The sequence below is a fragment of the Pristiophorus japonicus genome, chromosome 5, assembly GCF_044704955.1.
Source record: "Pristiophorus japonicus isolate sPriJap1 chromosome 5, sPriJap1.hap1, whole genome shotgun sequence".
Lineage (NCBI taxonomy): Eukaryota > Metazoa > Chordata > Chondrichthyes > Pristiophoridae > Pristiophorus > Pristiophorus japonicus.
Genome location: NC_091981.1, coordinates 287,840,841 through 287,863,925, shown reverse-complemented (window position 1 = coordinate 287,863,925; position 23,085 = coordinate 287,840,841). Strand labels below are relative to the sequence as shown.

Genomic DNA, 23,085 nt, shown 5'->3' with positions numbered 1-23,085 from the left:
AATTTTATCAAGCTGAGGTGTGATTTAGCCAAAGTGGATTGGAAACAGCTACTTGAAGGTCAACATCAGAGCACTTAAAGTGCCGTAACCTACAGGGCTACGGACCAAGAGCTGGAAAATAGGATTTGGCTGGATAGCTCTTTGTCAGCCGGCACAGACACGATGGGTCGAAATGGCCTCCTTCCGTGCTGTAAATTTCTATGATTCTATAAGGAGGAGATAGTGAGGGTTCAGAGCAAGTATGTTCCCTGAAAGAAAAAGGGTGGGACTAACAAATCTAGAGCCCCCTGAATGTCATGGGGCATACAGGGCAGGATAAAGAAAAAAAAGGAAAGCTTATGACAGAAACCCCAGAGTATAGAAAGTGCAGGGGTGAAATTAAAAAGGAAATTAAGGTGGCAAATATAGGGCATGAAAAAATATTGGCAAGTAAAATCAAAGAAAACCGAAATATGTTTTATAAATACCTAAAATAACTAAAGAGTAGGGCCTATTAGGGACCATAAAGGTAATCTGTGCGTGGAGGCGTTCTTAATGAATACTTTGCATATGTTTTCACGATGCAGACATTGCAATCAGGGACAAGGAGTGTGATAAATCCCCAGGCCCGGATGAAATGTATCCCAGGTTGTTAAGAGAAACACGAGAGGAAATAGCAGAAGTCCTTATCATCATTTTCAAATCCTCTCTGGCTACAGGTTTGTTGACAGAGGACTGCTAACGTTGTACTGTTGTTTAAAAATGGAGAAAGGAATAGGCCAAGTAATTACAGGCCAGTCAGCCTAACCTCAGTGGTGGGAAAAGTACTGGAAAAAATTCTGAAACACAGGATAAATCTTCATTTAGAAAGACATGGATTAATCAAGGACAGTCAGCATAGATTTTTTTTTAAGGGAAGGTCGCGTCTGACGAACTTGATTGAATTTTTTAAAGGAGGTATCAAGGAGGATAGTGCGTTTGATGTAATCTATATAGATTTTAACAAGGCTTTTGATAAGGTTTCACATGGCAGATTTTTCACGAAAGTAAGCCCATGGGATCCAAGGCAAAGAGGCAAAATTGGCTCAGAGGCAGGAAGCAAAGGGTAATGGTTGATGGGTGTTTGTGACTGGAATGATGTATCCAGTGCGGTTCCGCAGGGCTCAGTACTAGGTCCCTTGCTTTTTGTGGTATATATCAATGACTTGGACTTACATGTATGACTAAGAAGTTTGCACATGATAAGAAAATTGGCTGTGTGGTTGATAATAAAGAAACATAGAAAATGGGTGCAGGAGTAGGCCATTCGGCCCTTCGAACCTGCATCATCATTCAATATGATCGTGGCTGATCATGCAACTTCAGTACCCCTTTCCTTATTTCTCTCCATACCCCTTGATCCCTTTAGCTGTAAGGGCCACAGCTAACTCCCTTTTGAATATATCTAACAAGGCAAAGAAGAAAGCTGTAGACCGCAGGAAGATATCAATGGACTGATCAGATGGGCAGAACAGTGGCAAATGGAATTAAATCTGGAGAAGGGTGAGGTAATGCATTTGGGGAGGCTAACAAGGCAAGGGAATACACATTAAACAGTAGAACACTGAGAAATGTAGAGGAACAAATCTTCTGGAATTTTTTGAGGATGTTTCCAGTAGAGTGGACAAGGGGGAACCAGTTGATGTGGTGTATTTGGACTTTCAGAAGGCATTCGACAAGGTCCCACACAAGAGATTAATGTGCAAAGTTAAAGCACATGGGATTGGGGGTAGTGTGTTGATGTGGATTGAGAACTGGTTGGTAGACAGGAAGCAAAGAGTAGGAGTAAATGGGAACTTTTCAGAATGGCAGGCAGTGACTAGTGGGGTACCGCAAGGTTCTGTGCTGGGGCCCCAGCTGTTTACATTGTACATTAATGAGTTAGACGAGGGGATTAAATGTAGTATCTCCACGTTTGCGGATAACACTAAGTTGGGTGGCAGTGTGAGCTGCGAGGAGGATGCTATGAGGCTGCAGAGTGACTTGGATAGGTTAGGTGAGTGGTCAAATGCATGGCAGATGAAGTATAATGTAGATAAAGGTGAGGTTATCCACTTTGGTTGTAAAAACAGAGAGGCAAACTATTATCTGAATGATGACAGATTAGGAAAAGGGGAGGTGCAATGAGACCTGGGTGTCATGGTACATCAGTCACTGAAGGTTGGCATGCAGGTACAGCAGGCGCTTAAGAAAGCAAATGGCATATTGGCCTTCATAGCGAGGGGATTTGAGTACAGGGGCAGGGAGGTGTTACTACAGTTGTACAGGGCCTTGGTGAGGCCACACTTGGAGTATTGTGTACAGTTTTGGTCTCCTAACTTGAGGAAGGACATTCTTGCTATTGAGGGAGTGCAGCGAAGGTTCACCAGACTGATTCCCGGGATGGCGGGACTGACATATCAAGAAAGACTGGATCAACTGGGCTTGTATTCACTGGAGTTCAGAAGAATGAGAGGGGATCTCATAGAAATGTTTAAAATTCTGACGGGTTTAGACAGGTTAGATGCAGGAAGAATGTTCCCAATGTTGGGGAAGTCCAGAACCAGGGGTCACAGTCTAAGGATAAGGGGTAAGCCATTTAGGACCGAGATGAGAAGAAACTTCTTCACCCAGAGAGTGGTGAACCTGTGGAATTCTCTACCACAGAAAGTTGTTGAGGCCAATTCACTAAATATATTCAAAAAGGAATGAGATATAGTCGTTACTACTAAGGGGATCAAGGGGTATGGCGAGAAAGCAGGAATGGGGTACTGAAGTTACATGTTCAGCCATGAACTCATTGAATGACGGTGCAGGCTCGAAGGGCCGAATGGCCTACTCCATTCCTATTTTCTATGTTTCTATGACCTTGGAGTGCATGTCCACAGATCCCTGAAGGTAGCAGGACAGCTAGATTGGGTGGTCAAGGTAGCATACAGCATATTTACCTTTATTAGCCGAGGGACAGAATAAAAGAGCAGGGAGAATATGCTTGAACTGTATAAAACACTAGTTAGGCCACAGCTTGAGTACTGTGTGCAGTTCTGGTCACCACATTACAGGAAAGAAGTGATTGCACTAGAGAGGGTACAGAGGAGATTTACGAGGACGTTGCCTGGACTGGAGAATTTTAGCTATGAGGAAAGATTGGATAAGCTGGGATTGTTTTCTTTGGAATAGAGGCGGCTCAGGGGAGACCTGTATAAAATTTTGAGGGGCCGAGATAGAGTGGATAGGAAGGATCTATTTCCCTTTGCAAAGGGGTCAACAATCAGGGAGCATAGAGTTAAAGTAAGTGGTAGAAGGTTTAGGAGGGATTTGAGGAGAATTTTTTTCACCCAGTGGGTGGTGGGGATCTGGAACTCACTGCCTGAAAGGGTGGTAGAGGCAAAAACCCTCATAGTATTTTAAAAGTACTTGGATGTGCACTTGAAATGCCGTAAGTTTTCAGACTACGGATCAAGAGCTGGAAAGTGGGATTAGGCTGAATAGCTCTGTTGGCCGATGCGGACATGATGGGCCAAATGGCCTCCTTCCGTGCGGTAAATTTCTATGATTCTAAACTCCAGAGGGCAGTTAAGAGTCAACCACATTGGCGTGGGAACTGAAGCCATATCGGCCAGACCGGGTAAGGATGGCAGGTTTCCTTCCCTAAAGAGGATAATAGTGAACTAAGTGGGGTTTTTAAACAACACTGACAACTTCATGCTCACTTTGCAAGCTGCAATGTTTGAACTCCATTCTCTGGATTACTAGTGCAGTAACATGCTACCATATCCTGAGTGGATGATCGTTCAGGCCCTTCTCTCTTAAATGTTCTTTGCTACCTCCCTCCTAGTTTTGAACTTGGCTTTAGTCTCCCTCCGAATGTCCTTTTGCTTGCTGCCCGCTCCTCCTGGCAAAGTTGAGGCATTTGGCTTGGGTAAGTTGTAAATATAAGCTGTTGTACAAACACTGCCCTCCTCTCACGTCAGAGATAAATAAGTTGGCAGAAATGAAATGGAAAACTAGGCAAATACATCAGATTATGTAATAATATACACCAGTAATACAAATACAGTACACACTTTATCAAAGGCACCTTCCCTCCAACGTCATCATAGGCAGTCCCTCGGAATCGAGGAAGACTTACTGCCACTCTAAAAATGAGTTCTTAGATGACTGAACGGTCACTCGCGTGATTATACACAGATATGTAATATAATATACACCAGTAATATAATATACCCCCCACCTACACACCCCAATGCAATAGTCAGTCAGCTCAGAGCATGGGAAAAGATTGTTCAACAACTGGCCTGGACTTGGTGACTCAATCCAGCGCAGCAGAGATGGGCGAGGAGAGGTGGATAAAAATAAAGCTGAAAGGGAAAATCTCGGATCTCCAGCTGTCGCTGCAGGGGAGGCGGGGTAAGTTCTCGGAATTTGCAGCAGAACTTGCCTGGACTGGGACAGGCGCTGCTGGCAATGCTATGTTGGGGAAGTCAGCACTGAATCCTGGATCGGTGTGTGTGTGTGGGGGGGGGGCAGGGAGGGTGATCTCTGTCCCTCTCCCCACACACACTGGGCTGAGCAGCTCCACTGACAACCCACCGCCAGCTCACAGAGCCTCAGCTACTTTCTTACCGAGCCGGGTGAGGTTGGAGCGCGCCTCTTTCTCCAACGCCTCCCGTATTCGCTTCTCCTCGGGCTCTGTACGCCTGGACTTGCGGATGCACTGCATCTTCTGGTTTGATTTTGCACAAAGAACTGGCCGGCTCCCCCCGAGGAGAGAGAGAATCACCTTTCTCCTGCAACGCGAGCGAAGCCGGACCCACACTGAGTGACGTGGGAGGATCTTTATTCTGGTTGTCTTTAGGGGCGGGTTTAAAACTTTGGACTCCTGTCGAACATCCTCCCAGAGGAGAGAATGAAAGACTTTCATTTCTATAGCGCCTTTCATGACCTCTGGATGTTCCAAAGTGCTTTACAGCCAAATGAGACACTTTTGAAGTGCAGCCACTGTTGTAATGTCAGGAACGGAGTAGGTTTAGGGAGGACCAGGGGGTCACAATCTCAAGTTAGACAAGACCAGACCCAGGTTAAATGCCAGGAGGTAGTTCTTTTCCCATAGAATAGCAGACCTGTTGAACAGGCTGCTGCATTGGCTGCCAATTCCTTCAAGTCACTTATTACTGGGAGGGTGCGAGTCTAGGTGGGGTCGAGGAACACAGGGTTCTCAGAGTACAAATGCTAAATCTACACAGGGCTCTGAGTACAAATGCTAAATCGCTAAAAATTGCGACACAGGTTAGCAAGGCTATAAAAAAGCAAACCAAACACTCGAGTTTATTTCTAGGAGGTATAGAATTGAAAAGGAGTGAAGTTATGCTAAACCTGTATCGGACCTTGGTTAGATCACACTTAGAGTACTACGTACAGTTCTGGTTGCCATATTATTAAAAAGGAAAGAGGAACTGGAGAGGGTTCTGAGGAGATTTACAAGAATTACACCAGAAATGCGAGGGTACACATATCAGGAGAGGATGAACAGGCTGGATCTCTTTTCTCTTGAAAAAAGGCTGAGGGGTTGACTTAAGAGAGGTCTTTAAAATTATGAACAGTTTTGATTGAGTGGATACAGAGAGAATGATTCCACTTGTGGGGAAGAGCAAAACTAGAGGCCATCAATATAAGATAGTCACCAAGAAATGTGGAACTCGCTACCACAGGGAGTGATTGAGGCGAATAGTTTAAGGGGCGGCTAGACAAGCATATGGAAGGGGAAGGGAATAGAGAGTTTTATGGATAGAATTAGATGAGGAAAGATGGGAGGAGGCTAGTTAACAGCATAAACTGATTGGGCAGAATGGCCCGTTTCTGTGCCGTATATCCTATGTAATCCGATGTAAAGTGAGAGATGTACCCGTTTCTGGGTGGGAGTGGGTGGGGAGATTGCCTCATAAAAAAGAGGTAGGTACTGAAGGGAATGATCAGGGGCAGAGTGACGTCTTGGACTACTGTGTTCGCCTGAATGGGGTCAGAGGGGAATTTTTCAGATCTTGTCCTTAGTTGGCCTGGGTTTTGATCTGTCTCTCATAAGGGATGGAGAGTGACTGTATTGTGACGCATGAGGCATTACAATGGTGTTGGAGCACGCTGGATGGACCGGTGGATCTTTTCCTATCCGTCATGGTTTGGATGTATCTAGATTAGGAGTTGGAGTTAACAAAGACACTTCATTCATACCGGGCCCACTTAATTCGGAGTGTGTGTGGGAAGAGGTGGGGACATAGCACTGTCTCTCGCTCACCCGAAGCCTTTATGGCGCTAATCCGGCCCCCTGGTCTGGTCGTGGAGGGGGGGGGGTGCGGGGGGCGCAACTTTTCTCGTCGGTCTGTCGCCTGGATGAGACAGCCGGATTTTGTAGAGCAACTGAACCAGAAATTAAAATGCAGCCGGAGGGTCGAAATTGCTGTTGACAATGTTATCGCTCAAAATGCATATCGAACTTATTGCATATGCAAGCACTCTCAATGATTCCACGAGGCAGGGGTATGGCACTTGAACTTTACAGACTGTAGTCCTTTATTGCAGCTCCTAGAGGGAGGACATCAAGAGGTGAGTTCCCTTTTATACTTGGTTACCTGCAGTGTACAGGTGACTCTTAGGTCTCCAGCAGCAGCACCCTCTGGTGTACAGGTATGGTATATACAGGTTGAAGGTACATTCAGGTCTAGTGTAACAGTACAACATTGAAATGCATACATAACAGAGCTCCCATCTTGCCTTCTGGTCACAAAGGTTGTAGGTTCCAGCTCCATTTCACGATCCATGCATTAGGCGCAAGCTTCACTCATGGGGAGCACAGGGGGAGATTCAGTGAAGAAGGAAGGTGATGTTGGCAAGGCTGCAATTTATTGTCCATCCCTAGTTTCCTCAAGAAGGGGATGGTGGTCCTTAAACTGCTGCAGCCCTTGTGGAGATGGTGCACACACAATGGTGTTGGATGGCAAATTCCAGGATTCTGACTCGCAATGGTGAAGGAACAGCAATACGTCCAGGATGGTGTGTGACTTGGAGGTGATGATGTTCCTATGACATTGCTGCTCTTGTCCTTCACATTGGTAGGGGTCGTAGGGGAGGAAGATGCGGCTATTGTAGCCCTGCTGAGTTGCTGCAGTGCATTCTGTAGATCGTACATACTGCAGCCTCAGTGTGCTAGTGATGGAGGAGGGGGTGGAAAGAGAGGCCGGTGATGGGGACACTGATGAAGTAAACTGTAAGGTGTCGAGTTTCTCGAGTGTTGTCGCGGCTTCACCCGTCCACGCAAATGGTGAGTATTCCATCAGAGTTCTGACTTGAGCGTTTCTCGATGGTGGGGAGGCTTAGAGGGGTCTGTAAGTGAACCACTCATCGCAGAATGCTCAATCTCTAGCCCCGCTCTTGTAGCCATGGTGTTAACTTGTCAAGTTGCGTCCCTGGTCAATGCTGACCCCCAAAATGTTGGAGATCCAGCGACAGCAGTGCCTTTGAAGATCGGGGCACTTGGCTGGTCTCTCTCTTGTTCAAGATAGTCATTACCCGACACTTGTACGGCGCGGACGACACCTGCCACGTGTAAGTGGAAGCAGGATGTTAACTGGTCCTGCTGTAGCCCAATATGGGCTGCTTCATTATTGGAAAAGTTGTGAATGGAGCTGAACATTAAACAATTGTCAGCCAATGTCTCCACTCCACCCTCATGACCGAGGTCTATGATCAAGTAGCTGTAGATGGTTACCATCAAAATACAAGATGAAAACAGGCCATTTGGTCCAACTTGTCTGTGCTGATGTTTATCAACAACTTGCATTGATAAAGTGCCTTTAATGTAGGAAAACATTCTAGGTTGCTTCACAGGAGCATAATCAGACAAAAATTGACAGAGTCTGTCATGTATCCAGACATGTTTACTGCTTGTACTATTACATATGATGTGCCATCAGAGGGCACTACTATGGGAAACTTGTACACCAGCTGTATGGTCACTAAGGTGTGCACCAGAGGACACTGCAATGGGAGACTTATAGGTTACCTGTACAGGTGTGCCAGGGCTAGTATAAAAGGCAGGCCACCATGTGTGATCATCACTCTGGAGTTATATTAAATGGACTAAGGTCACTACAGTTCAAGTGCAATATTTTGCCTTGTGGAGTCATTATCAGAGCATCTAAAGACATAACAGAGCCAAAGAAGAAGATACTAAGATGGGTGACTAAAAGCTTGGTCAAGGGGAGGCAAGTTTTAAGGAACTTCGAGAGCGAGAGAGAGAGAGAGAGAGGGGGGCAATGAGCTTTAGGGAGGGAATTCCGGAGCTTAGGGCCTAGATGGCTGAAGGCACGGCTGCCAATGGTGGAGAGGAGGGAGTGGAGGATGAACTCAAGTCCAGAGTTGAAGGAATGCAGAATTATTGGAGAGTTGTAGGGCTGTAGACGGTTAGAGATAGGGAGGGGAAAAAGTCATGGAATGGTTTGAACATGAGGATTAAAATGTTTTAAGTGAGGCGTTGGTGGACGGGGAGCCAATGTAGGTCAGTGAGCACAGGGGTGATGGGTGAGCGGGACTTGGTGCGGGTTAGGCGGCAGAGTTCCACACGAGCAGTAGACCGAATCCCACATGACTGCCTATTCCCATATTCCTTTACTGCTTTCCTTCAGTCCCCTATCGAACCTATTCTTAAATGTTAACATGGTCTTTGCTTCAATCACCAATTCTGGTAATTCATTCCACAGCCTCGCAACTGGTGTGTAGTAAAAAAAAAGGTTTCTTCTGCTCTCTGTCCTAAATCTTTTACATTTATCTACCACCCCTCGTTCTCGATCCCTCAAGCACTGGAAAGTATTTTTCTATCCACCATCATCCTTTCGTAATTTTAAACGCCTATCAAATTACACCTCTGTTCTAATTAAAATAGTCTCAATTTTTCCAGGTCATTATATTTGTATTTTCTCAAACCAGGCAGAATTGTAGTGAATCTGCACTGTACCTTCTTTATTGCCTCAACATCCTTCCTATGATGTGGAGCTCAAAACTATGCACAATACTTCAGCTATGACGTTGAATTAAGCACGTTCCTCTGAAGAACTCCTGTACCGATGGCCTGGGACTGCTGCAATGGTTGGCCTTGGTCAGATAGTACGGAAGTGGTCATTAGGTTGGGAGGTAGAGGTGGGTGTAATCAGCATACATATTTAGGAACATAGGATCAGGAGTAGGCCATTCAGCCTGTTCTGCCATTCAATGAGATCATGGCCGATCTGCGACCTAGCTCCATATACCCGCCTTTGGTCCAGATCTATTAATAACTTTGGTTAACAGAAAACTTTCAATCTCCAAATTAAAATTAAACAATTGATCTAGCATCAATTGCCGTTTGTTGTAGAGTTCCAAAATTTTCCCAATTCCAAAAAAAAGTGTTTCCTAATTTCACTCCTGAAACATCTGGCTTGAATTTTTAGACTATGCCCCCCTAGTCCTTGAATCCCCAACCAGTGAAAATAGTTTCTCTCTATCTATCCTATCTGTTCCCCTTAATATCTTGAAAACTTCAATCAGATCACCCCTTAACCTTCTAAAGTCTAGGGAATACAACCCTAAATTGTGTAGTATAGAAGCTGACCCAATGCCCGCAGATGATACCATTGAGGGCAGAAGTTACACGGGGGCAGATCCTTAAGGTGTTGTGGGACACAGAAAGAGATGCCATTGGTGGAGATATACTGGTTAAGTTTGGACAAGTGGGACTGGAGCCACATGACGTCAGTCCCACAGAGCTAGACATCAGAGGAGACAGGATGGGGATGGTGGCAATGATAGGCCATCTCAAATAGCGGGGAAAATCTGAGGCGGACAAGGAGGGATAATGCACCATGGTCATGGAAGATGTGATTCATGACTCTGGTCAAGCTGTTTCATTGCTTTTGGCAGGGAGTAAACTGAACTGAAGGGATTCGAACAAGAAAGAAAGGCAGACTTGTATTTATACAGCGCTTTTCACAACCACTGGATGTCCCATGAAGTTGCATTGAAGTGTAGTCACTGTTGTAATGTAGGAACAGTGAGCTTAAGGCAAGATGACTGTGCAGCTAGAAGGCTATGGTACATCTGCGGGCCTTAGAGGTGATAAAAAAGGGTGGTGGGGTTTCTGGAATTGTGCAGAATGGATGCTCAGAAAGCATAGGGGCCAGGATGACGTGGTTAAGTGGGCTGAGAATCAAAGGAGCAGAGGGGACGGGGTTAAATAAAGAGGATGAAACACCAATTGAGATCCAGAATGGGGAGAGCCAGACAGGCACAATGTGGGTGGGGGGCAGTGAGAGTCACACAGGCACGGGAGAGGGGCACAGAGAGCCAGAGAGGCAATTGGGGGGGTGGGGGGAGGGGTGCACTTGGAGAGTCAGACAGGCACAGGGTGTGGGAGGGGAGGGGAGGTAGGGGGCAGTGAGAGTCACATAGGTGCGTGAGATGGGCACAGAGAGCCAGAGAGGCAATTGGGGGGAGGGGGGGGGGTATGGGGAGGGGGCACGTGGAGAGTCAGACAGTCACAGGGTGTGGGGTGAGGAAAGGCGAGGAATGCGGTGGGGAGGGGAAGGAGACAGCAGCAAGGTCACTTCCACCATTTTTAACTTGTTAGGTTTATAAAATACTTGGGGTGTGGTGAGCCATTTGAGCTGGAGATTAAACAAACACAGTAACACATAATTAAAACGCCTTGGAGGTTGTGATTATCCTGGAATCTAACTTAAGCCTAATGATCAGGTATGTTTGTTTTTTTGCTTCTATTGCTGGCTGGATCAGCTCTCCCATGAGAATAAGGCCTCAATTGTGCGATAGGTTGTTCCGCCTATACATACACTGTAGGTTACAATCGTGCTTTGTGATAACAATACATAGACGTTACAACGATGCCCACTCATCCCAACCAGTCGGTGTTGGTTTTCACCCTCCACCTGAGCAAATCACATTTACCCAACCTGTTCCCATATCTTTTCATCCACCTACCCAACCTAATCCTGAATGCTGACATAGTTTCTGCCTCACCCACCCATCAACCCTGGAACCCACGATTGTGCATGTGAAGAAGTTGCAATCTGCGTTGTTCGAACGAAAGACAGTTTTCAAGTCTTTTGTTGTATTTGTATTTGTATTTCCTCACACCAGGCAGCACCCTAGTCAATCTGCATGCCTCAGGCCTAGAAATTCGACTAAGTTCAAAAATGGGCGCGGCGATCAAGATGCGCTATCTTCCCACGCCCACTGAAAGGAGTTCAGGTAGCGTGTAAAATTAGTGCTACCTGCTACTTTGCATGATTGCAACGCACAGCCCATCGCTGAATGCATGGCTGACAGACTATGAGCTCAGCAGGGGGTGAAGTTCACGCGAGGCCAAAAGCTAGCCTGCGCCTCTTAAAGGCAGTCTGTACTTCCTAAAGGTGAGCCGCCGCCAGGTGATCAAAAAAGGGCATCCAGGGTCTCGGATGCAACACTCGAGGCCTTTGTGCAGGGAGTGAACACTCAAAGAGATGTCCTCTACCCACAGGGGACCAGGAGGCCTTCCAGAAACACTAAGGAGGATGTGGGATCATCGAGGCAGTCACTGCCAGCAGTGCCGCCCGAGAACATGGCTCCAATGCCCAAAGAAGTTTAATGACCTCAGACAAGTGGTCAAGGTCAGTGAATGCATCTTCAAAAGTTGTCTCCTACCAACTTTAGGGAAGGAAATCTTCCGTCTTTACCCAGTCTGGCCTACACGTGCCTCCAGACCCACAGCAATGTGTTTGACTCTTTAACTGCCCCCTGAAATGGCCTAGCAAGCCACTGAAGGGCAATTAGGGATGGGCAATAAATGCTGGCCTTGCTTGCGATGCCCCCGTCCCACAAACAAAACGAAAACTGCACCACTCGCTACGTACACAGCTCTATGCACCACACCCCCATCACTCACCTGCCAATCTCCACAAAACACCCCTCATATTCCTAGCTTCACTTCACCCTCACACTTACTACTGTTCCAAGCCTCACATCCACATATCACAGCTTGAACACACCGTCAGCTATTCAACCATGACAGTCACATCACCCAAACACATTACACCACACTCACGGACGCACTTCCCTTTCTCTTGCAGGAAAAGGTGGCGCATCACCTGCGCCAGCAGACCTTAATCAGCAGGGGACAAGCTCCTTGGAGGAGATGGTGCTGGCCATTCTTGGCAGGGGCATTGCTGAGCCCATGGCTAGCGGCAGGGCTGAAGGAATACAAGATGCCGGTATCCTCATGTGCTATCCTCCGTCTCAATCTCTTCTGATTTACAATCTGCACATGATGTAAACATTCACCTCTTGCTCCCCCCCACCCCCGCTCCCCACAACACTACCCTTGTGACTTTCTGCTTTCAGATACCCAAAAAATTCAGCTTGCCCAGCCGGGATCAGGAAGAGGGAGAGGAAAGTAAAGAAACAATGGTCACTTGATTTCACACTTCCAGCCACCAGCTTCTCGAGGTTGCCCTACAAGGTAATCTGCAGTATCGCCCACTGAAAGTTAACAGCCTTCCACCAGCCATGCTGCATAGGAACACTTGGATAGGCAAAGGCACATGCAAGATAGTCACTAAGGGAATACACAAGGGTGATCAGTTGATTTTTTTTGTTGCAACGTTGGATGCATATATGGATAAAGTTAGATTGTGCTGGCTTTTATTTCAGCATTGTAGCCAAGAGGATCTTAATCTTCGTCTTGATCTTTTTCTTCTTCTGCTTCTCAAATCAAATCGTCAATATCTAAGTCAGATATCCAGGCTAAAGCTTCCGGTGTAACAGCGTGGATATCTTGTAGGCTTCCTGTGAATTTCCTCGGAGGGCAGTACTCAATGATGTGCTCCAGGGTCTGGTTAGGAGCTCCACAGTCGCGTGATGGGATGTTTTAACCTTCCATCTGTGGACAAGGTGGCAGCATCTACCATGACCAGTTCTGAGGCGAGTGACGGTTGTCCACTGTTTGCAAGGAAGGTTTGATCCTTCAGGTTGCACTGTGGGGTCCTCTAGAAGGAATCCATTTCTTATGTCACAGTTCTTCCAAGCATTTCACCATCGGTCATCAAAGCTGAGGGGAGATCGCTAAAGGGCTACGGCAATGGTCCAGAATGGCCTTCTAGATTGGAGACGGGTTGCTGGTATGTTGTTCAAGTTGGCCTGGTCGGCATGTCTTTTCTGGTGTAGCGGTTGTATTCTCTGGAGACTGCATATTCACGGCGTAGGTGTGAATCACAGAAATTTATGACACAGAAGGAGGCCATTTCAGCCAATTGTGTCCGAGCTGGCCGACAAAAAGCTATCCAGCCTAACCCCATTTTCCAGCTCTTGGTCCGTAGCCCTGTAGATTACGACACTTCAAGTTCACATATAAGTACTTATTAAATGTGGTGAGGGTTTTTGCCTCTACCACCCTTTCATTCAGTCAGTGAGTTCCAGATCCCCATCACCCTCTGGGTGAAGAAATTTCCCCTCAAATCCCCTCTAAACTCCTACCAATTACTTTAAATCTATTCTCCCAGGTTGTTGACCCCTCTGCTAAGGGAAATAGGTCCTTCCTATCCACTCTAGCTAGGCCCCTCATAATTTTACAAACCCCAATAAGGTCTCACGTCAGCCTCCTCTGTTCCAAGAAATCAAACCCAGCCTATCCAATCTTTCCTCATAGCTAAAATCTTCCAGTCCAGGTAATGTTATGTATGAAGAAAGAGTCAGACTGAACACAGAGCTCAAAGTAAAGTGTGACCGTAGTCTTTTATTGCAGGTCTCCAGAGTGCCTCTCCAACCTGTGAGGCCTCCTTAAATATCTGTGCTCCCAAGGGACTATAGGATCCCTTGGGACTCCAGGGGATGAGCCCTCTGGTGACTGTACAGAGTATATGCCAGTTTACATATATAACAGGTAACATCCTTGTAAATCTCTTCTGTACCAGCTCTAGTGCAATCACATTTTTCCTGTAATGTGGTGACCAGAACTGGTGTTTTATACAGTTCAAGCATAACCTCCCTCTGCTCTTGTATTTTATGCCTCGGCTAATAAAGGCGAGCATTCCGTATGACTTCCTAACCACCTTATCTACCTGGCCTGCTACCTTCAGGGATCTGTAGACATGCACTCCAAGGTCCCTTTGTTCCTCTACACTTCTCAGTGTCCTACCATTTAATGTATATTTCCTTGCCTTGTTAGCCCTCCCCAAATGTCACTGTTCTGCCCACCTGACCAGATCATTGATATCTTCCTGTAGTCTACAGCCTTCTACTTGTTTGCAAGCACTGGCAGCCAATGTGTTGGTGTTGATAAAAGCGCACTGGTGATAATTCTCATACTAGAATTCAACTGGACATCAACGAATTTGATATGCGGACTTGATTGCCATGCCGGAGAGCAGTACTCTGCTGTAGAGTGCACCAGGGCGAGTGGTGCCATATGGAGGATTTAAACATCTACTCCCGATGTGGATCCGGCGAGTTTCTGGATCAAGTTGACCAGAGTCTTTAGTTTCTTCAAGGTTCTGTAAATGTCAATACGACAGGGTACGATCAAGCGTGACTTCTAAATAGGAGGGTTTTTTGGGTGTGGTTTACCTCTGTGCTGCAGAAGGAGACTTTCAAAGCTTGGTTTACTTGATGGGTGTTGAGGTGTGGGACTAATGTTGAAAGGGGATTTGGGGTTAAGTTCACTTGTACCAGATATCCCAAACAGAAAGGGTCGCTCTGTCTGTCTGTCTGTCTCTCTCTCTCTCTCAAGTCCTCAGGACTGGGAGCAAGTCATGGTCTCAGAAGACTTTAACAGCCAAAGCCTTGCAAACGTCCAGCAGCACTCCCTCCACTCTAACAACTTTTTTAATGTCTTACACCAAGACACTACTAAATAAACTATACAGGAACCACTACAAAAGCAAAAATCAAAAGTTCTCTCAAAGTTGCACGTGTCGCTTTAAGCAGCATTGGTGGGGGTCCATCGTACAATTGCACGCTTAGCTGTGCATGCTTTGGAGAGGATGTACATTCGAGTGGTGATATCCAAAATGGCAGGTTGTGCGACAATTCAGCGTTGCACGCTGAGTAACGTCATGATCTGCCTTATTGCCATTTTTAGTGAACAAAAACAACGGCCGTGCTGCCAACTTACCCAAAATTGCAGCAGCCGCGGGATGTGCCGGCACCATTTTGTTTGCCGAAACTGCCTGCAAGGTGAGGAATTTCACAGCCTCAATACCTTCCTATAGTGTGGAGCCCAATACTGCACACAGCAGTCGAACCGAGATCCAAATGAGGTTTTATAATAGGCACATCATTATCTCTTGGCTTTTATATTCTATACCTCGTAATAAAACCTCAAATTCAATTTGCTTATTTTACAGCCTAATCAACCCGAGGTTCTGTCTTTAATGTCATGCGATCCTATACCTCCAAATTCCTCAGCACTGAGCCTACTTGTATTCAGACTGTTACAGCTGGGATTTAAAATGTTTTTTTTAAAAAACAAATTATATTACCTCACACTTACTGATATTGAATTCCATCTGCCATTTAAGTCCATTCCCCCATTTTATCAATATCCTATTGCAGCTTCCTTTGTTCTTCCAAACAATTATATATTCCTCCTATTTTGGTATCATCTGCAATTTCTGACACCACTCGCTCTAAGCCTATATCCAAATCATTGATATATACAGTGGCCCCCATGATGTGAATACTGAGACACCACTATCCACTTCCAACTACTCTGAAAAACTGGCCTTAACGCATACTCTCTATTTTCTCCTTTCTAATCATTTTTAAAGCCAGTTGGCTACCGAATTTCATAACCTTTAATCTTCTCCAGTAAACTCCCGTGTGACACTTTGTCAAAGGCATTCCTAAAGTCCACGTATTCTACATTTGTTGCAATTCCTCCCTCCCCATATACCATGTTTGTGGGGTTTTCCAAGCTTGAACGTCACTTTTCAAATCCATGCTGGCTACTTCTATTTAATCTTTATCTCGATATATGAATCCTTCATTAAACACCCTAATATTTTCCCAACCACAGATGTAAGCCAACTGTCTCCCCTTTTAAAAACAAGTACTACATTGGCCACTTTTAAAAGAACCCCCCACCGTAGCTCTACGATCCTGTGTGTCAAATTTCTCTATCCACCTCACCTCAGCTAGCTCCTCATCTTCTAAAAATCTACCCGAACCCAATCTGGTCTTCACCTCTTTCCCTTTTTAGTTGGATCTTAAACCCGATTGCGAACAGTCTAGTTCAACCTCAGACAGAAGTTGGGGAGAGGGATGGAATCAGTGGCTAGGAAATGGAATTTGTGGAGGGGACCGAAAATAATGGCTTCGGTCTTCCCAAAGTTCGATTGGAGAAAATTTCTGCTCATCCGAGACTGGATGTCGGACAAACAGTCTGACAATTTAGAGACCGTGGAGGGGTCGAGAAGTAATAGTAAGGTAGAGCTGGGTATCATCAGTGTACATGTGGAAACTGACGCTGTGTTTTCGGATGATGTCGCCAAGAGGCAACATGTAGATGAGAAATAGGAGGGGGCCAAGGATAGATCCTTGGGGGACACCAGAGGTAACGATGCGGGGGAGGGAAAAGAAGCCATTGCAACGATTAAATAGATAAGAATGGAACCAAGCGAGTGAAGTCACACCCAGCTGGACATGGTGGTGAGGCATTGGAGAAGGTTAGAGTGGTCAACCATGTCAAAGGCGGCAGACAAGTAAAGAAGGACGAGGAGGGATAGCTTGCCTTTGTCACAGTCACAAAGGATGTCATTTGTGACTTTGAAGAGAGCCGTTTCAGTACTGTGGCAGGCGTGGAAACCGGACTGGAGGGATTCAAACATGGAATTGTGGGAAAGATGGGCAAGGATTTAAGTGGTGACAACACATTCAAGGACTTTGGCAACCCTAAACCTGACCCTAAAACAAAGCTGAACCTCCTGTGAAACCCTAAAATGAAAGCTAAAGCCAGGCTGAACTTTCTATTGAAGTAACCCAAAACAAAACTGGAGTTTTAGTAAGTATAAAACCAAGACCAGAGTTTGCAGAAACCGCTGCCTTGTTTTAGGGATGGGTTTAAGATCAGTGAAATTCTCCCTTTGAAGTAAAGTTGTATTTAACATCAACATGCTCTCTAGCCGGTGTTTAATACTTAGCAAAATAATGCAATATTTTTGCTCTGTAAACAAGTGACGAAAGATTTGCCAGTCACTATATCATGCATCTCCTTTAAAACCCCCAAGAGGAATGGAGAAGGATGGTGGTGGTTTAGGGTGGGAGGTGACAATTCCTCTGGGTATCCTTTATCCACAGTTAACACTCCCAGCGCTGAGCTTCAGGTGCTGGGAGCACATATCAGTAAATTGGGCTGCACCCGATTTGCACTATAATATGAAATTAATGGACAGGAATAATCAAATAGCGCTATGCCTGAATTTCCAATATGCACCAAGCTATGCACTGGGAGTCCCAAGCGTGAAAAATCACTGCTGGTCACTATGTATTGCCACATCAGATAGGAGCTCTTTTCGAACGCACTTACTGGCTCACTACACAGAGCGACCACAGTCATTCTTCTAACCCACCCACCTCCGTTTAATCCAAAATATTTTGATCATCAACTCTAAATGAAAGTGTATTTCTTTATCGAGTAGTCTGAAAAACTGTGTACCCCTAATTTCAATAAGTGGAATGGTCTGGAGGGAGAGAGGAGAGGGAGAGAGAGCAAAAGAACTTGAAATAGCAACTTTCACGATCTCAGGACGTCCCAAAGAGCTTATCACCCAATTCTAGAATGGTGACAGCATGGAAGGAGGCTATTTGGCCCGTCGAGCCCGTGTCAGCTCCCTGCAAGAGCACTTCAGCTAGTTCCACTGCCCCGCCCTTCCCGTAGCCCTGCAATTTTTTCTCCTTCAGGTACTTATTCAATTCCCTTTTGAAAGCTACAAATTTAAATAAAAAACGGCACTGGAAAAACATTTTGGAGTGTGACCCCCCTTGCAGGGGGCATTTGTTTAAAATGTACAACTAAAATAGTTGAAAGCTACGATCGAGTCTGCCTCCGCCATCCTTTCAGGCCGAGCATTCCCGATCCTGACCACTCGCTGCGTAAAAAAAGTTGTTTTCTTATGTCGCTTTGGTTCTTTTGCCAATTACCTTAAATCTGTGTTTTCTGGTTCTCGGCCTTTCCGCCAATGAGAACAGTTTCTCTCTATCTACTCTGTCTCAAATCCCTCATGATTTTGAACATCTATTAAATCTCCTCTCAACCTTCTTTGCTCTAAAGGTGAACAGCCCCAGCTTCTCCAGTCTATCCACGTAACTGAAGTCCCTCATCCCTGCAATCATTCTCGTAACTTAAGTACCTTTGAAATGTAGTCACTTTTGTAATGAGAAACGAGAGTCAATTTGCGCACAGCAAAATCACACAAACAGCAATGTGATAATGACCAGATAAACCACGGGAGGTGTGAGTTCGAGGCCAGGGGCCCAGGGACAGCATGGGCCAGCCTACTCTGCGATATGTGTGTGCACTAGGTCCGTGCAGCAGAGCTGGTCTCCAGTCGTCTTGGGTAACCCTTGCCACTGGATGAAGACCTAGCTCTGTCAAGCCCGTGTGGTGCAACGGCCACCCCACGTTAAAAAAAAAATCCACCCACAGGCAGCTTCCACCCTTGCGGATGTAGTTCGGGTCCTCTGTGAACTCATCCTTTTTTGGCGTGGAAGCAAGTCATCCTGGTTTCGAGGGACCGCCTATGATGATGATTGGAACCAAAAACTCTGAAGTCGTTCAAGAGGCAGTTAGGTGCTATCCTAGAATAGTGAATGGGTTTCTGTGGTAGGATAAGTTAGAGGCACTCAATCATCAGTACTTAATGGTGTGGTCTTCGAGCGGTGCAATTTAACTTACAGCGTGAAATGTCGCCACCTGCAGTCCCACCAGGGGCTTTGCAGGTCAGAGGTATACACATATGCTTACAAAGACACCATCCTCATGAGCTGCTAGTTTCCACCTGGACAGTTCCAAGGGTGCTTACAACTCTTTTGGGGGGGGGAACAAAATAAACATTAGATCAAGTGCCCCCCCCCGATCTGGGGGTCACTCCAGACACTTTTAACTGCCCTCTTTTTAAAATATTTTTTGGGTTTTTTTGGTGATTTTTTGGGGGGGCATTAAAATTACATATTTTACAAGTGCCCCCTATAAAAGGGGAGGGGGACACTAAAAACCCGGCAAATAAAACAAATTAAACTTTAAAACATATAAAATCAAATTAAAATTTGGTTGCCGGGGGTGATAAAACCACCTCTCGCGGAAGGCACACTGCAAGGGTGCTTACAACCCATTATATAAAAGGTTGGCCGCGCCGCTGATGATAATGAATTGCCTGGAAGGAAATGATTGAAGACCGCCAGCGACACACCCAGCAACCAGCTGAACGAGTTTTCTAAAGCGTGACACAGCTCGTTTGTACCTCGTCACCGCGAGCCAGTCCAAGTTGGTTATTTAGTTGAAAATTCTTTTCTTTTTAAAGCTAAACAAAAAGCTTAAGGGTTGTGTCAAGAAAGGCAGAGAAATGGGCGTCGCTGCTGGTGATGTCAGCCGAGGCCAACCCTCTCATCTGGGTCTTAATTCAAAGCATATTCCGCTCGATATTTAAGCGGAATGAACAAGACTGCCTGGCTGCATTTTAAGGTCGCCCTAGTATTGCGGGGGCGGGGACTTTTATTTCGAAAAACCAGATGAGTCTTAATTTAAAAACCTCGGGACAGCCTTAAAAATGTATTCGGTCAGTATCCAACGTACATCAGGTGCGCTCATTTAAAGCTAAAACTCAGTGAGACGCCTTCAAACTAAGAATTAAGACTTTTCGGGGAAAAAAGTGCAGTTTCGAAGTCAGCCATGTATGAGAACTTAAAAAAAAACGCAGCGAGTTGTGCTGATCTGAAATGCACTGCCTGAAGGGACGGTGGCAGCAGATTCAATAGTAACTTTTAAAAAAAAGGCGTAGAAGTGGACAAAGTGTGCAGGGCTCTGGGAAAAGAGCAGGGGGAGTGGGTGGGACTAGTTGGACAGCTCTTTCCGTGCTGTATCATTCTACCATCAGAAATGGGAATGATTTTTGCAAGAATGGGGGGGGAGAAATGAGTAACATTTCAAATCCCACCTGCACCCCACTCCCCAAAAAATCTCAAATGTAGCAAAAAACAAAAAAGTGACTGCGCTCTGGCGACAGAGAACTTATGATCTGTCCCGCTGCAGACATGTGTTATGATTCTCATTCACTGGCCGGGCTGGGGTGCTTGTCACATGACAGTTCTGACCCTTGCAGGCCGTTGCTTGATAAAGGGACTGTCACATTTGTAACACACACACACGTGCGCTTTTAAAAGCAATAGGGGATACTGCAATAGAAACACAGAAAATAGGTGTAGGAGTAGGCCATTCGGCCCTTCGAGCCTGCACCACCATTCAATAAAATCATGGCTGATCATTCACCTCAGTACCCCTTTCCTGCTTTCTCTCCATACCCCTTGATCCCTTTAGCCGTAAGGGCCATATATAACTCCCTCTTGAATATATCCAATGAACTGGCATCAACAACTCTCTGCAGTAGAGAATTCCACAGGTTAACAACTCTCTGAGTGAATAAGTTTCTCCTCATCTCAGTCCTAAATGGCTTACCCCTTATCCTTAGATGTGTCCCTTGGTTCTGGTTCAATTAAACCAGCTGAGCATCAAAGAAACAGAATTGGAACAGCGAGGCGGGACTACATTTTAACAATTCTTGTATGTACTAATGCCAGCATTCTGACACTCTCTCCGCACCCCTTTTCAAACGCACCGTCTGAAACGATACATTTCCCAGTTTAATCTGGGAGGAAACACGCGGCATGACAGAAAGGACTAGTACAAAAGCAAAATGCCAGGAGATGCTGGAATCTGAAATAAAAACCAAGCAGAACATGCTGGAAATACTCAGCAGGTCAGGCAGCATCTGTGGAAAGAGAAACAGAGTTAATGTTTCAGGTCGTTGAACTTTCGATAGAACTGGATTATCGATTTGAAAAGTTAACTCCGTTTCCCTCTCCACAGAATGTGCCTGACCTGCTGAGTATTTCCGGCATGTTCTGTTTTTATTGTGGCAGAAAGGATATGTGTGCGGTAAAGAGAGGACATGAACTTGACATGTGTCAACTTTATAGGGGGGGCGAGGGGGAGAGAAGAAAGAGATAATAATTTGCACAGCCCAACGAGAGCGAGAGAAAATATAATTCACGCAGCACAAACGAGAGAGAGAACCCCCTGATCACAACTCGACCTCGGAGGGGCTTTGAAAGTGAGTAACAGTCTTACCTATCGCAGACAAAACATCAACAAAACAGACTGGTCTGTTCAAACAATAATGTAGCATTACAATGTTTTACGTTTCCACTCCATTCCTCTTGAATACCACAGATAAATTATAAATCAGAATGCGAGTATTCCCCCCCCCCCCTTTTTATATAAAGATTTTGTAAACCTACCGTTCTCCACTCCGTTACACTCCAACATCTTGGCAGTGTGCGTGTTCTTTTTAAAAATCCACTTTGCGAAACTTCAAAGGATGCTGCCCGGGTGGAGGACTTTAAATCGCGCGGGTCTAAAGTTATCCCCAAGAGTTGGTGATGGGAAGGGATTGCAGCTTAGAAGCGGCCGCTCCTGCACTGCAAGGTTGGCTGAGCAATGTGCGAACACCTATTGATCAGGGGCAACTAAGCCCGCCCTCTTTCGCCCGACTCCTCCTGCCTGTCTGTCACTCGCCACATGGCCAGGAAGGACTTCAGAAGGCGCCACTCCCTCCTCCAAAGCCCAAGCCTCAGCACAGTTTCATGAATCATTCATAATACACTTTATATAAACATAGATTATTTCACCGTTCAATCAATTTAAAGTACAAGGGATATTTACTCGGGCGTGCAAATGTCTGTCCTTTTGACCAAAGGCGAACCCTGCGAGCGGCGAAAGCAGATTTCATTGTCAGTAATGCAACATTCTTTTTCTCTCCCCAGTGGTTCTGGTGACCTAGAATAATAATGCATAAATAAAATAAAACAGCATGAATGAAACAGAGAAAAGGCTGGGAAGGCTGGCATTAATTGCGGGGCCTGACTATTTGAGTGTCTGTTTTTTGCCAGTGGTGTCGCTGGTTAAGAGAACAATAAACGAAAAAGACTTGCATTTATATAGCGCTTTACAGCCAATGAAGTACTTTTGGAGCTTAATGTAGGAAATGCCAACTTGCGCACAGCAAGCTCCCACAAACAGCAATGTGATAGTGAGCAGAGATTCTGTTTTTGTTGTGTTGATTGAGGAATAAATATTGGCCAGGACACCAGGGATAACTCCCCTGCTCTTTTTTGAAATAGCACCATGGGATCTTTTACATCCACCTGAGACAGCAGACAGGGTCTCAGTTTAACGTCGCATCTGAAAGACGGCACCTCAGACAGTGCACTGAAGTGTCAGCTGAGATTTTTGTGCTCAAAACCATGAGTGGGATTTGAACTTTCTGACTCAGGTGAAAGTGCTACCCACTGAGCCATTATTGGAACCCAAAATTATAAATAACATGATTACAATGCTAACCCTGCACATGGCGGGGAGCTGGCTCAACAGAACTATTTTGTTGTTCTTTCCCAATAAAAACTTGCTAGAATTTGTATGCTTTTTAAGAAGGATACGTCTTAGTGTATAATGGTTTCTTATCCTAAACCTAACCACTAATCCTAACACCTTAATCCCAATTGTGAAATGTGAAAGCATATACTATGGATCCAAGTAAAACCCATTGGAGTATTTATGCTTTTTAAAAGGATACGTCTAGGGGTTTCTAACCCTAACCCCCGACTCTAAGCCCAATCCCAAGTTTGAAGTGTGGGATCCAAGAAAGACCCATTGGAGTATTTTCTAAAGGATGATAAACTAGGAACTGTGGAGAAGGAGCAAAGTGATTTGGAAGCCCAAGTACACAAATCACAAAAAGCTAG

At 45.5% G+C, this 23,085-nt stretch overlaps 1 protein-coding gene across 2 annotated transcripts in view; it reads right to left on the bottom strand.

Annotated features, from left to right (window-relative positions):
- Positions 1-21,792, bottom strand: part of plcd1a (phospholipase C, delta 1a) — a 142,151-nt gene extending 120,359 nt beyond the window's left edge. The window contains exon 1 of one of the 2 annotated variants that reach the window (XM_070881769.1): positions 21,583-21,792. In XM_070881769.1, coding sequence (XP_070737870.1) covers positions 21,583-21,610 — 28 coding nt within the window. In that variant the 5' untranslated portion in view covers positions 21,611-21,792. Of the gene's footprint in view, positions 1-4,623; positions 4,817-21,582 lie in introns of those variants that run through there. The other variant, XM_070881768.1, reaches the window with a different exon arrangement.
- Between the last annotated feature and the right edge of the window lie 1,293 nt (positions 21,793-23,085).